Source organism: Lissotriton helveticus, chromosome 11 (assembly GCF_964261635.1).
Source record: "Lissotriton helveticus chromosome 11, aLisHel1.1, whole genome shotgun sequence".
Classification (NCBI taxonomy): Eukaryota; Metazoa; Chordata; class Amphibia; order Caudata; family Salamandridae; genus Lissotriton; species Lissotriton helveticus.
Window position 1 is genome coordinate 460671747 of NC_136072.1, and position 15807 is coordinate 460687553.

General features: G+C 47.0%; 1 protein-coding gene across 1 annotated transcript in view; it reads left to right on the top strand.

Annotated features, from left to right (window-relative positions):
- Positions 1 to 15807, top strand: part of GIGYF2 (GRB10 interacting GYF protein 2) — a 1757193-nt gene that overhangs the window by 215765 nt on the left and 1525621 nt on the right. Inside the window, exon 5 of the mRNA XM_078666006.1 lies at positions 10499 to 10607. Within this exon, the coding sequence (XP_078522132.1) occupies positions 10499 to 10607 (109 nt within the window). The remainder of the gene's footprint in view (positions 1 to 10498; positions 10608 to 15807) is intronic.

Sequence of the window (15807 nt, forward strand, 5' to 3'; positions counted from 1 at the left end):
CGTTGGAGCTCTTCCAGGGGACTCAGAAACAAATACAAATGCCCCAAGAGCCTATCTTAGGCTTGAACTCAACCGGGCCTTGGCTCTGGAGGGGAGAGGGCGGGCACCGACAGTGTGTCCCGACGCCCCCTCTACCACACGGGAACAGCTGCCCCACTCACCGCCTTCTCCTGGGACTGGAGGCAGTCTCCGCTGGACTCCCTCGGGCTTCTCTCCGGTCTTGGGCGGCGGCTGTTCACTCTTGGGTGGCGGGATGTCCTGGATTGCACGCCGGAGCGCGGAGTAGGTTCCCGCCGCTCCCGGCTTCTCCTCCGGCCTCGTCCTGCTTCCGGGGTGTGCGCGGGGAAGCCCTTGAGGCTCGACCAATCCCTGCGCGGCCCACGGATGATGTCACGGAACTCCTCGAGGCCGGGGACGGATCCCAGCGCGGCCTGAGGAGGCGGGCTCAATACTCGGCAGCCGAGCTCGGGGTGACATTCCCGCGGGGCAACGCCGGGTGGGCACCGGCCAAAGTACGGTAATGAGCGGGGTGGCACTCGCGCCACTCCCGTCAAGAATATTGCGGGGGAATGCCGGGTAGGCACCGGCCTTTGCAATTAAAGCGCTCACAAGCGCAATAAGTAAAATAAAGCGCCCCCAAGCGCTGGCAGAAAATCAATAAAGCGCTTCCAGGCGCTGGAGGCTCCAAAAGTACACCAAGAGCCCTTCAAGAAATGCAGCAGGCAGGGGCCAAGGCTGGGCCCAGAGCCAGCTCACTGGGACTCCAGGCAGGGAGGCAATCCAAGTGGCGGTCCTCCTGCCCAGCAACAGCCCCCTCAGGCAGGATCCAGGAACAGAATAAATTGTAAGGGGACACAGCCCCTTCTTATACTGTAAATTCCTTTGTCTGTAGGTGTAGGGTGGGGGAGAAACCAGTCGCAGCTGGTTTTGGAGCACCCTTGATGTGCTCAACCACCCTTTCTATTCACTGGAAGGGCTAGGGTCGTTAGATGCACCACAGGGGGCGGAGCCAGCATTGTGTGGGGAAAGCCCAGTCCTATTCAGGACCCAGGTGCAGCCCCTCCCTCACATCAGCATGCTAATCTCTCCATTCACCACCGGGGCAGACCCACACAGACTCTTGGAGCCAGGCTCCCCAGCCAGCTTCAGCCAATCACACGCCAGCACTCTCACTTCCACACTAGACACATACATGCCGCATACATCATCTCGCAGCATTCAATCACACAAGTCCGCACATACCAGACTCGAGCCTGTACACCCCACGCGTCAGGAACTACCAGGGACACATACATTCCCCATGCATTCCTAAGGGAGGGCAGGCCAACCTTACTCCACGCACTCAGAGTGCGCATGCACTTTCCACTGGGACACAGTGAAAGTGCGCAGAACCCAAAAATCACCATCACTAGGTCACCATTAAAAGCAAAAAGTTTAGGGGTGAACCTGCCAGAAGGGCCAAGTCCAACACTTGCACTATAAACTTCTTTTGCTCTTTGTTTTGTCACTCACATGTGTGCTTACATTTATGCATTGAGCTGGTTATAGTATAGTTAATCTAGAATTGGCAAGGTTCTTATTGCTATCTGTATTTTAGGCGTGACCTTAGATCACTGAGGCTACAAGGAAGTACATTGATATTCTTACACTTGCGTAAGATAAAACTGCTAAGGTTCTTGTCCGTCAACCATTGCTGTACAAGTCCACAGCACTAAACCACCATCTATTACAGCTGAACAAGCATGGGTAAACTGAAGAGATCGTTCGCCATCCTGCTATCCAGCTGACTTTAATGTAGTCCACAAGTGCAGGTCCTAACAAGCTACATACTACAACTGCTTCTTGACATCCCACAATAAGGTCAAGTATGAGGTGATATTAACGAAGTGCATCCCAGCAGATCTCTCTACCATTTCTCCCTTTGACCAATACCTGTTCAGGACCATAAATGTTACACAAAATAGCTCAGAATGGACTACCCAGTGCAGTAAGCGGCTAAGAGGACTATGAATGCAAGAAATGGCACAAAAGGACATGCAGAGCTGCTCCTATCTTCCGGCTTATTGAAAATCATAAATTGCACACCCGTCTCACACTTCTTCACCCTTCACACTGTAAGCACTGTGTCCTATAGCATGATAACAGCACCTCTGTGGACATCACACATGGTATGGACATTTTTCCCGCACAAGATTAAAACTAAGACCACACGATAAGCAGTTCAGCTACCCAAATGGGGATTATAAGTACTATATAAGTGTTGCTGTATAATACATATAATTTAAAGTTGGAAAGAAAGCACCAGGCCAGAACTGTTTTACGTATGCCATGTGTTTTAAAGTACATAAGCCTTAGATTCCATTGTTTCCCAATCTTTTTACCTGAAATGCATGGGGACTGTTCACTCCCCTGCACCGGTCTACGTAGCTTTTCGTAAAGAATTAACTTGACAGTACTCTGCAGCTGTTTTATAAAATGTAATATTACAGTACACTTACACTTATTAGTGCATAATGCAGTAAGCAGGTCTCTCACAGGACACTCCTCAATGTTGCACAATATACATGTAACATTCATAGTATTCACATTAGTCAGTCACAAAGGGTCTCCCTTTTAGGGTCTGATTCTAGCCTCCTGCTGCAGAGTCAAGCTCAAGCAGGGGAAGGTAGAACGAATAGGTTTCCTGTCGCAGGAAGGTGTGACCACCTCCCAGACAGTACTTAGTGTATTGGGCTGTGGTGGGGGTGCTTGCCAGCGCCACCATCCTGCTGTGAAGGGCACATTTGGTTCACTCCTTCCATACTCCAGTATGGGCCAGTTCAGGAATCCCTTGGCTCCCACACGAAACTGGACAAAGGACATAGAGTATTCTTCCCTCTGTTCAGCCCCTCCTCGGGGAGGGACCCCTGAGTCATTCCAACCCTTTCCCATGGGTACTTAAAGGCTTACCTGTGGGTGGCTCTTCAGATTCGTTGCAGGACAAGGCTCAAGCCTGAAACCACGTCACTCTTCGATCGTCTGAACACTTGTACTTCTCCTGGAACCGAGACTGCATCAAGGAAGCCTCCTGCTGCTTCTCGTCTGACTGTTCTGCAAGTCTTCTTTAGCTGTGTCTTTGCTTCACTTCACTAGCCTTTTTCCAACATTCATTAGCCGCCTGTTAATTACTCTGGGTCATAGATGTCTGCGCTGTAATGTATTTAAATAAACCACTTTTACGGCCTATAGTGTGCACTTCCGTGTGTCTGCACATTACAGCAGTGAACTGTGCAGGTTTTTGCTAGCAGCTTTCCTCCCCAGTCCTACCTCCACGCCATGCGTGACACCATCGGCCGGCCCTGGATTTAGGGAGCTTCAGAACCACCGCAGCTCTCCCTGAGGAAGCCCCAGTACAGACCCTAAATCTGGACGGTCTTCAAAAGGAAGACCACTCCAAGCATTGCCTACGTTTCCAAGCACTTTCCCAGCTGAAGCTGGAGTTCTACAGCTGGGAGTGCAGCATACTCTGGGGCTAGGTTCATGGCTACAGGTTCTGTGGCCTAAAGATAGTTAAAAAAGACACACATGGTACATGTATGAACATGCTTTACTTAAGCGTTCTTCATGACAGTTTGGCGCTGCTTTCTTTCAAAGTATTATCCACCATGAGTACAAGCAATGCTTTATTCAAAGATGCCAACAATGCTTTACTTGAAGGGTTGTTAATGCTGACAGTAATTTTTATTCTTAAGAGGCTGCAATATTTTTATTAAAGATGATGTGAAGTCCTTATAACAATGCCTGATTACTCCTAATCAGTGCAGAAGAGGATGTTCTGATTTAAAACTGATGTCATGCTTTATTACTGGTAATGTAGTCACATGGTTTCAGTTCTTGACTATTCATAATAAGTGCTAAGTGATTAAGGTTACTGAAGTTAGTGATAGAAATAAATATTACTATAATATGTGATTCCAATCTTCAAATGGGACAACATTGACGTCATGTAAACTATCTGATAGAGACTACTAGCTGCAGATTCCTTAACGTAGAATTATCCCCAGGCGTGAGACTGGATCCGGAAAACTTTTGTGCCGGGGGGACGGCACCACTGACGTGTTCCGCGACGTCAGTGAGGATACAGAAGTCCCACCCCGGACCGCCTATGTTAGTTTTTTCTCTTTTCCACGTTCTCTTTTCCGCCTTCCTACCCGCCGTTTCCCGGCGTTAGGGCGACTATGGCCCAAATGACAGCCTACGCTGTGGCTCTGCAGGCTTCTTCTCCACCTCCTGAGACTTCCGCGGATCGCTTGCCTTGTGCGGGGACTTCCGCAGAGTCGCCGGCGGCTCCGGCCCCGGCACCAAAGGTTTCGGCTTCAAGTCGTAGGAGGGTGGTGTCGTTGAAGTGTAGTCTTTCAGGGCTCCCCTCTTCAGCGCCTGGCATCCCTGCCTCGCCACAAATCGTTACGGGGCTCCCTTTTGTGTCGCAGTTCACCAGGACTCCGGGCTTTTCCCCCTCGGTCCTCCGACCAGGGGGCTGCCGCCGTTTCGGCACCGGGAGTCTTCCTCCGGTGGAGTCACGGGTGGAGGCTGGGACCTGGGGTGCTTTCCCGAGTCCCGGCAAGCCGGCGCTGCTCCTTCGCCATACTGGCGTAGACCCCGCACCATTCTCCTGGGGAGCACGTGGTGGCAGAGGTCGATCCGGCACCGTAGATACCCACTCTGGCGCCGATGATCAACGTCGATCAGGCACCTGTGGCGGACTCCACGGAGCCATGCTGGCATCGGGTTCTTGATTAGTCTCCGGAGGTTCCGTCCTCTCCTGATATCTGTCTTCTGTTGGTGTCTTCCTCCCCGGAGACAGGGCGCCGCATTGTTGCCTATTCACCGGCATCGTCCAAGGAAGACTCCTCGCCGTCCACACGTCCTAAATCTTCGAACCCTTCCCTCTTTCCGTGGCTCACGGCTAGCTTTTCCACCGGCCTCTCCCCCTTCCCCTGGGGCCCCTCAGGTTCCCCATTCATCTGTGGATCCCCCACTATTCCGGGGCTGGCCGCTTCCCCCTAGGCTTGGAGACGGACGGCTCAGTCTGCAGCCGTCGTCTGCGGAGGAATTACTTTCTCCTCCGCGACGCCCAACTGAGGCCAGTGTTGCCTTTGTTCGGGCTATTTCCACAAGTGTGGGTATTGTGCGGATGGTGAACTGTCACTCCATTTCCTACCTTTTGGAAGTTCTCCACCAGGACTCTGGTGGACGGGAGCTATTACTTCCTTTTGAAGCGTTGCTCCATAATTCTCTTCTGGTGGCTTGGGGGCGCCTTGCCAACTGGTGATCCGATGTCTCAGCCGCTTCTGCACACCACGTCCGGCTCCGCAGGACCCTCTCTGCCTTTCCCTCCACCCTTCTACTCAAGGTTCTCTTCTACGGACGTCCTTTCCGTCCTTGCCTGTGGTGTTTCGTTCCTCTCGGGAGGCCCGGTGTTTGGATTCATGGGGGCGTAACGTCTTCGCTTCTAGTGCTGCCTTGCGGGCGCTCAACACTCTGTGTATTGGCTAGGGCTACTTCTAGCCTGTGGGACTCTATGGAGTCCCTTCTTTCTCTTGTCTCGCATAAGGGAGCCCGTGCTGATCTGTGGAGCCATGCGTTGGAAGGTAGCGAGCTGGCCGCATTTGTTTTTCGTGCGGCCTTGGATGTTGCCGATGCTCTCGGCTGTGCTATGGCCACTTCTGTGGCCATAGTACGGCCATGCTTGGCTGCCTGATGTTTTCCCTGAAAATATTAGGAAGCGTCTGGTTGACCTGCCCTTTGACGGGGTACTCCTGTTTAACACTCATGCGGACTCTGCCATTCAGTGTCTTCTTGCGGGGCTCCGTCCCCCTCCTCCCCCTCAGTAGGCTGGCTTATTGATTCTCCGGGACTTGGTGGGAGGTGTTATTCCATTGTTCCTGGAATCTGGTGTTTGGAGTGAGTGACTGTTACACTTTCTGTGTGGTTTGCTGTGCCCTCGGGGTCCCTTGGTTGACCCTTCTCTTCAGTTGGCTGCTGATTCAGCCCCCTTTTTTGGTAAGAGTGTACTTTTTGGCTGATTACTAAGCCTTATGTGGTTTCTGTCGCAGGTCTTCTGATTTTGTTCTATGATGCGGGACTTTATTCCCTAAGAGTGGTTCCCATAAATCATTGGGACATGTCATACCCTAAGTGGGTTACTTGTAGCTATTGTATAGCTCTGTCTTTTGCTGAGAGGGTGTGGACTTCCCTTTGGGGGTTCCTCGCCCTTCCTGGTGTTGCTGTATTCTGCTTGTGCGGCTTCTGGTCGTGGATTTGCCATCTACGACGTTGCGCTGCGGTGTTTTTGCCCTTTTGTCCGCCGTTTGGCTTGGCCCTCTGTCTGCCTGGTGTTCCAGAAGGGATTCTTTCCTGTGTTGAAGGCTTGGTCTGTCTTACTTGTTTCTCCTCTTATTTTCCGGCGCACTTCTGCTTTCGGTTCTATCCGGAGGAATCTCCTTCTAGGGGTCGTTCTGGATTTTTTCTTGCCTTGCCCTTGTTTTGAGCTCGGCATAGTCTGGGCGTTCAGTTTGGTGGCGCTTGTTAGTGGTCTAATGTATCTACCTGTTCTTCTGGTCTGTGGCCGGGGGCCTTGGCGTGGGCCCTGGCACTCCTGCTCCTTTTTCTGCTTGAACCTTGTGAGACTACGTCTTTTTTTTCTTTCTTTCGCGCCTGCCCTTATTGAATGAGTCGCTGTTCTGTCTTGGCTGTCTGCTTCAAGCTGTGATAGGTTTGGCTTTGTTTCTACCTCTACTCCTTCCAGTCTTGAGGTAGTTCTCTTACCTGGTACAAGTTTATTTTATTTGGTTTGGTACTCATCTGAGGACCACAAAAAAAGTGTATAAAATTCAATTCTTACAGCTTTTAAAAGTTCTCATGTTAATACAAAGATAAAAAAGGTTTTAAAAATTTATAAAATTTGTAACAAACTAGTTCATTAGGGGGAGTTTTGCAAACAATAATCAGTTCCTTGACAGTGGTAATACGGCATCTGAGATATATAGGAGACAGATGTTTTGCTCTCGCCGCTACTACTTTTGGATTGGGGCATATGAACAGTAGATGCTCTAAGTCCTGCTCTCCGCCGTTACATAGGCTACATACTGGTGACTCACTTAGATGCCAATTTGATGTTAAGGTTTGGGTGGGTAGAATACCCAACCGGAGTAGGATTATTAATCTCCTAGCGCCGTGAGTGAGATTAAAATCTATATAGTTCTGGGTTTTCTTAAATACTATTGATTCAGCAAAGTTTTTATAGGAAATTAATTTGGCGCAATGCGTCAAGTTCAAAACTTAGTCTTGGGGTATAGCGTTTTAAGAAGAGTTTCAGTTGAGGCGGTGTCCAAGTCCGCAACAGATCAGTACTAATGTTCGCCAGTTTGAAGGCGAAAGACATGTTTTTGTAAAATACGTGCTTCGTAGAATCGTTATCAAAAGTCTCTGTTTTAAGCAGGGAGCGAAGTGTACCTTCCTTTGCATGGAGCAGGTTGTATGCCCACCTAATGATGTTTGCGATACCTCGAGAGTAAGAACTCGTAAGCGATAGTTCAAGTTGAAGTGCTTGTACCGGGATACACTGCGCTACTTTTAGCATTTTCCTCAATATTTTTCCTTCTTTTAGGTCCAGAAATGTCCACTGTTTTATAGGTATGTATTCCAGGGCATACGATAAAACTGCAGGGATCTTCACACTGTAGACTTTAAGCAGGGAGGAAAAATTTCTATTTCCCGAGGCAGCATATAACCTTAGCAGAGCTCATGCGTGCACCTCAGATTTTCTTGACAAGTTTAAGAACTGGGGGTTATTTTTTAGTGACTTAGTGAAGATCCTTCCCAGATAGGTATACTCCTCAACTTCTTCAATTTTTTCGTCCCCGAGTCTCCAACAATATTTACTACTTTTTTTCTTGCCTGAGAGAGAAACTATTTTTGTTTTGGCTAAATTAGGTAATAGAAAGTTTTCCTTAGTGTACTTAAACAGGGCATCCAGATTGTTTTGTAGCCCAAAGGGGGTTAGGTCCATCACTATAATATCGTCCACATAAAGTAAGGTGTGAACTTTTTGGGCAGCAACCTTTGGTGGAAAGTTTAGTTCTTGCTGTAGATGCTGAGGCAAATCACAGAGATATAAGGAAAACAACAACGGGGCAAGGAGGCACCCTTAATTGAGTCCATTAGGAGTTGGGATCGGGTTAGTCAGGCCCTTTTCTCTCCCCATTTGTACTTGGCACCAGGTGTCTGTATGCAGTGCCATTATGATTCGTAACAACTGCTCAGGGATTCCTAATTTCTTTAGTTTTTTCCATAGGGTTTCTCTATCCACTCGGTCAAATGCTGTGGTAAAGTCAATGAATGCTGCGTACACAGGCTGGGATTTAACTACCACATATTTATCAAGGATAGTTTGTAACATCGCGGTACTTCTCTGCGCTGCCTGTACCTCTGGGGCTTTTGGTGGGGTCTCTACTACCTTGACTGGCCTTGTGGTGCACTGCCCCCTTTTCGCCTTGCCCATGCTTCCTCCTGCTTGGCGGGAGCTGGGCTGCCTCTCTTCTCTTCATGACGCATCCCCTGTGGGGTCAGTGTTCCTCCAAAGATAGCGAGGTCTCTTCTGCCTGCTTGGAGGGGGACTGGGCTATTCTCCCTGTCCCTGTGACTCATCCCCTTTTGGGGCCCTGTGTTCAGGCTGGGGAGGTCCTCTCGCAGACCCTCCTTCCCCTTGGGTATGGCTAGGGTATCTATTTTATGTTAAGAAATCTGTTAGTAGTCTCTATCAGATGTATGAGTTACTTCACTTCGGTAACAATGTATCTGGTGGAGACTATTATAGCTGCAGATTCCTTCACAACTCGCCCTTCCTCACTGTTCTGCTAGGACCCTGCCTTGGTCTTCTGCACTCACCTACCTCCGGACATTTGTCTCCTGCGAGTGCCTGGTCTTACTCTTTCCCTAGGGGGATGCTCGTCTTGTGGTTTGCTCCATTCCTTCCGTTCTGGTGATTGGTTGATGGTTTCATGAGTACTTCTGTGCCCCTGCACCCTGGTCTCCAGTGTGGGGTTTGCTTGTGTCCTTCTTCCTTTCGTTGCTTGCACTTCTGTCTCCTTTGCAGTCCTTAGGGTGGAGGTCCCCTGGCCGGGTCTCGACCCTTGGCTCTTTTGGGAAATGTCTCTCCTTGCTGGTGTTGTCTGAGGGTGAATTGTAGTTACTCTTCCATTCTGGCCTTGGTGCCATTCTCTATTCTGGGCTGTTGTTGCAGACTTCTTCGTCTGCTGTGCACTTTTTCACATTCTCTCTGCCCCAAAGGAGGCGGTTGTATTTGTTTGCAGGCTTGCCTTGCAGTAGCTGTGCTCTGTTCTTTCCCTCCATGACTATTGGTGCCGTAGTACCTGGCAGTATTCTGGATGCTGCTGTTCCTCACCATTCGTTTCTGTACTTTCTGTTGAGCTAATTTTTCCGCACACTGTTCCAGTATTCTCACAGTTTTTGTTTGTGATGGCTCTGTGTTGTGGCTCGGAAAAGTTCTCCGTAGAAAACTGACGTAGGCGCGCCGGGGTGGGACTTATGTATCCTCACTGACATCGCGGACGATGTCCAGGCGGAGTCATGTGGTGCCGACCCCCCCGGTGCGCAGGGATGCTGTGGCAAAAGGTTTTCCTGATCCAGTCACACGCCTGGGGATAAATCTACGTTAAGGAATCTGTGGCTAGAATTGTCTCCACCAGATACATCGTTACCGAAGGTTAGTAACTCGTACGACACCCCCATGTAGGGTTATGTGCTGTATTGTGCATGAAGGGGGTGTACTGTGAATTTTGGGGTCATGACCCTCTGAGGTTCAAATGTAAAGTTGACAAAGGTATTTTCACCATCCTTATGCATATTTGTAAATTACTGTGTAGTATTGAGTCAAATGTGTGTGTATTAAATGTACTTTTACTTTTCTAAAGGGAATGCACCGATTGAACAATTATTTTTGAGTGTTATTATTGCGTACCAGGGAACGGTGATTACTAGCCCACACCACCTTCTTTGAGTAGGCCTTGGACTACTCTGCTTCGCTACACTGAGAGAGTCTAGTGCTACAATGGAGTATTTGGTTCATTAGCCCCTGAATGGTTTCTACCCTCAGTGAAACAAATGTTGTTGAGAAAAGCAATATCACTTTTTTGATCCAACGACTATATAGCAAAATTATGCATAGCAAGAGAAATGTTAATCATTCAGGTTGCATAAATCTAATCAATACAAAAAGGTTCAGTTTAGCCACTGAACATTTTGATGATAGTCTCACAACCAGCATTTACATACATGTTCACAACCTTCATTCTTTTATGTCAGATGTGTAGGTTAAATATCTGAAATGGTTTAAGAAGAAGGGGGAAAGGGAGAAATGATGGAGCAGGCTCACAAGAAAAAAATAATGACCTTTCACATGCATTTTTAAATTTTAAATGTATCTTTGTTTTAACAGAGAAATTTCTCGATGTCTGTAAACAGTACCGCAGTCTTGAGGCTAATGGGACGAGGTGGAGGAACAGTTGTAGGGGCTCCCCGAGGCCGCAGCACTTCTAGAGGTCGAGGTATGTCACGAATACAAGTTTGATGAGGACGTGGTGGCCTTGGGAGATATGCTGCTCTATGCTAATAACTTCATATTTACAGCTGATAGAGAATCTTGACCACATGTTGAACCGTTTGTGTATCCTACAGTCTTGTGCATGAAGTCACAAGTTGAGGATACTCTTTCTGGTGATAGAAAAAATCAAGAACAACCTTACATAGCATGGTAACTTCCTTGACCTATGTGCTTATTAGTTAAACTAGCCAAAGCACTGGGTATTTCCAGGAGCTCCCCCCCTTTTATTTTTTTTTACCACTTCTTACAGTTCCACAGTGTCCACATTTTTCTTTCGCTACATTTTAGGCTAACATTTCGATAAGGAAAGGTCAATTTTTTTTTCTTTTTTCTCTCATGGTGATCTGTCTGACCTAGCTTTTCACCCAAAACCAGTTATTTTTTGCTTTGTCAAAAGTAACTTTAAATGATGTAGGAAGGACCTAAAAGGAACTCTTTAATATTGAGGTAACAGCTGCTTAATTTATAATGTATATGGATACTTTAGGGGATTTTAGTAGTCTCTCTGATCACCCCAACAGTGGAGTCTATTTTGAGGATCCATTGTTGTGAACTCTTTGACTGCTAGATAGCTTCTTGATTTGAATGCTAGGGTGAAGAGCTTTCTTTTGGTTGGAAGATAGGGCCAGGACTGTAGATAGATCACCAACGTTCTTACAATGAGATTTAAAAAGTCTTAGCAGGTGCTGGTTCTTCTTGCTGCTATTATAATGTTGGCTTCCTCCCCACCCAACCATCCCATTATTCTTCAAATTCTTCCATGAGCGTGAAGAAACAGCCTCTGATATTTATAGTGACGGGAAGAAAGGCATGTCTGTTTTCTTTTGCTTTCTTTGGAAGAGCCATACGAATTGTGACTGATACATGGCCCAGCAAAGTTATCATGTAGTAACTGAGTAATAAAACTGCTGGTTTGGGCTCCTGGTCAACCGGTTTCAAGTCATTGCTGCTGAACCTTAGCCAATTTCAGTGGGATTCAGTGTGAGAAATGAAAAACTTTTTAGAAGATGATTGGCAAAAAGCCAACACTTTGTGTCTGGTCTTTAAGAGAATTGGCAATAGAATATTTTCTGATCCTTTCTGACTAAGATGATGTGTTCCCATATGGGAACTGAACTAAAGGTTGAAGTCCTACCAGTTTCACCCGGGATGTGTACCAGTATCCTTCGAGGATGTTTAGGACTCACTATTATTGGGTGTTTTCCTTCTGTGGGGAATTAATCTCTCTGTATGCTAGCTCTGGACTGTCTAATTTGTCGACGTATATCCTCTTTTCTTCATGTGGAAAGAAGACAACCACATGTGGTGCTGATTGTATCATCAATCCCTCTTCTGGACCTGCAACAGTAGAATCTGAAGGCTGTCCAACACGAGACACTTCCTCCTTTGGCATTCTCCAAATTAATAACTAGGCTGAGACTTTCTGCACTTACGGTAGTGCTTAGTACAAGCGGAAGGATACCTCAAAGTTCTGAAGATAAAAAAGTAGAGAGAAGGATAGAGGAAGGCATAGTGATGAGTCCTAAGAGAAATACTGAGGAAAGTTTACCTTGAGTGCATGGGCTTCATAGAAAACAAGAAGCTTCAAATGTAGAGGATGTATCAACAGTTAGATGTCCTAGCAGTCACCTTACCTGGTGTGACCTGAATAGACCTTTCCATACTTTGTTGCTGGTCATGGGTTCAAGACTGAATGGAGGCTGCAAGGTGTGGAAACCAGACAATTTCACTCTGGATTTTGGGGGCAGTAGCAAGACAACCAATTTGCAAGTCTGTCTTGTAGGTTGCTGCACAATAGTGTGAGAGCCTAGCTTAGTAATGAAACACAAGAGGTATTTAGCCATACAATTTAGACAGGTATTTCATAAGTAAAGGCATGGCTTAAAGTGTTTTTCAATATGCAGTGGTTTTGTGTTTGCTTTCCAAGCTGTTTGCTGTGAAGTGCTGCTTTGTCTCTGTTATGCAGTGACATACTAAGCATCTCTCATTCCCGGACTTGAATTATTAGAGCATGTGAACCTATGAAAATTATAAATGCTGACAGTTTAGTGACTGGTGCAATGAGGACTTGATCGCTGTTCTACAGGACATTATTTGCAAGCATGATGTGTAAATCTTTGCTCCTTCATGGAATTTCTTCCCCATTCAGTGCCTCTGGAAACTTGCCAAGGATAATTGAACACACCAAGCCTTGTTGATGTACATATTGAAAAAATGTTTTTGCAGAAACGAGAAGGCTGTTGAAAACACTTGGTTGACCAGGGCATCTTACAATGTTAAGTGCACTGGTGATCATTTTAGTTCTGATTTTTCTTATTTCGTTTCCCTACATAGTAATTGCAAGGATACTTTCAGTTATACTCTGTTGTGATCTGTAAATAATACTTTATCAACATAATAAAAGTAAGTGGATTTTCTGATATTAATTAACAATTGAATCTCTCCATGCATTTGTAGGATCGCTGAAAGTGCATATGGGGGAAAACACCATCTTACTAAAGCATTTTTAACTTTAATTGAAAGAAGAAAGAAAATAATGAGGCTTTGAAACTTGGGCATTAATAAGCATAAGAAAATGTCAAGAACTTGGTCTACATGGCCTCCGGAATGTCAGCTTAGTCTGGGGCTATGCATGAGGTTCCTACCAATTTTTTCCCTCTCTGTCCCAGAGTAGAGATTGAAGCCTTGATCACACAGAATGGTTGACGAACTGCTGGCTTTGGTGCAGGCTTGCCCAAAGATGTGGAGGAGAGCAGCACTCTAGGTAGTCGTTAATATATCGGCTGCTTACTCCAGTATTGCAACTTTCATAGATTCCCATAGCTTGTATCATTCCCCGTCGTCGGAATGGTTGCCTAAGTAAATAAAAAATAACATAGCAGTAGGTACAAAAGAGAAAGAAAGGCCTAGGCCTCATCTCATTTTGTAGCATATCCACCTCTTTTTGCAAAAGACCAAAAACATGTAACAACCAGTCAGATTAGCCTCACCCCATAGAGCCTCAGAGGACGACAATATCGGGTACGTCGACGACGGCATCTAAGATTCACCTGCCGTCGATTCCAGCTACGTCGATGGACGCGTCGTCGAGAGCTTCACCGACGAAGACTTCAACGACACTACAGGTACCTGTCACAATGTCGTAGACGATTATGACTACCTCAACGTCGACGATGATGACGCCGACGAGGATGACGGCGACTATGTCGATGACATCTACAATGGTACTGACGACGAGATCGTCGACGATACCTTCGACGATCAGCCCATCGTCGTCGATGATCCACTCTCCGTCAACGATTCGTTCGACCTCGTCGATGATACAGAAAGTTCAAATTTCAATAAAAAGACTCCAAATCACACCGGAAATGAAATCTCCTTGTGGAGTGACACCATTACCTCCAGCATTGCTCTTGGAAGAGGAATATTCAGAGGAACATGAGGGTCCTTATGGAGATACTTACAGTTCGTCCCAACTCCAAGTAAGATACCAGGACTCTGATGAAGACTATTACATGGAACAACAGCAATACCTTCCTCGAGATAGACCTCAAGAGCAAGCACAACAGAGTATGGTGGCCATGCCATCTTCACTTATTAGTGACTTACAAATCGTGTTGTTAGATTATAAGAGGAGATTTCCATCTCAATACTCTGATCAGCAATCAATGCAGCCGCCGCCTCCACCACCTCCGACCTATTTTTCTGCTACAGTGGCTCCTCAATTATCTCAACCTCCGGAGCTGGAACCAGTAGAAGGTCGCCAGAATATCGTCACTGTGCATGATGATGATGATTCTGATTCAAGAGATGGTGATCAGAATGTGGAACAGGTCCCGAATCCAGATAGGGAATTTCGGATCCTGCTTCACCATCACCGGATCCTATAGATTCTCCTCTAGCCGACATTGGAGGTTTCCATAATCTTATGGAGAGGGCTTCCAAATGGTTTGGTCTTCCCATTCCAACTGTACAATCGGAATGCTTTCTTTATGATTTTAAGGAGCCTTACAGAAAATCCATCCGTTCTATCTTGATTGTGGAACATGTATGGACTGAGGGAATAAAGGTGATTCAGTCTCCAGCTACCGTCATACCTGTTCTTCCGTGACTGGAGAAAAAATCTAAGGCTCCAGAAGATGGTCCCGCTTGCCTGCTTGGTCAACGAAGCCGGACTCTGTTATCTCTCAGGCAGCTCAAAGGAAGTAAAAAAATCCATCGGCGCCCCTTACCGCACCACAGGATAAGGAGGGTAGGCGTCTAGATAATGTGGGAAAGAGGTTTTCCTCTATGTCCAGCCTTCTTGTTAGAGCTGCCAATGCACTAGCAATTTTGGGACGATTTGATCGCCAAATGTGGTGCGATTTATCTCCATTTATGGATCAACTGCCAGATGGTTCCAAGGCTGACGCAAAGAAGATCCTGGAAGAAGGAGAGCGGTGGTCTTCAGAAATCATTGATTGCGCAGGGGACATTGCCACCACTGCTTTTTTCGCCGTGGCAGGTTCAGGTGTTCTAAGATGGCAAGGCTGGCTTCGGGCTTCGCGCCCGGAAGTTCAAAATAAGATCTTATATTTGCCATTTGATGGAGAAATGCTTTTTGGAAAGCATGTGGATGATGCTCTGCATGATATCATAAAAGACACAGAAACCGCAAGGTCCCTGGGGACATTGCAATACCGCAAGGTGCCTTTACGTGGTGCAAGAGGAAAAGGTTTTTTTACATACAGAGGAGGATACCAACAGCGCTACTCCTCCTATTCGCAGTCTTCACTGTCGTACAAACCTCAGTACTCTCAACGCCAAGGCCAATCGGCGTCTTTCTCTAGTCAGCCTTCAAGAGGAAGACAGGGGCATCAGGGAAGAGATTCCTCTAAACGCCAATAGTGGCTTCCTGGCTCTGTCTACTGTACCTTCACCGCCTGCAACATCGGTGGGGGGCAGGATATCACAATGCCTCAACAGCTGGGAGGTCATAACATCAGATCGGTGGGTCCTCAATATCATCCGGTTTGGCCACATGTTAGTTTCAACACCTCCAACCTTCCAGAGCCCCTTGCATCACCGAATCAAAACATCTACGTCTCGAAGCTCATCAATTGCTCATCAAAGGAGCGATAGAGCCAGTACCTCTATCCCAACGA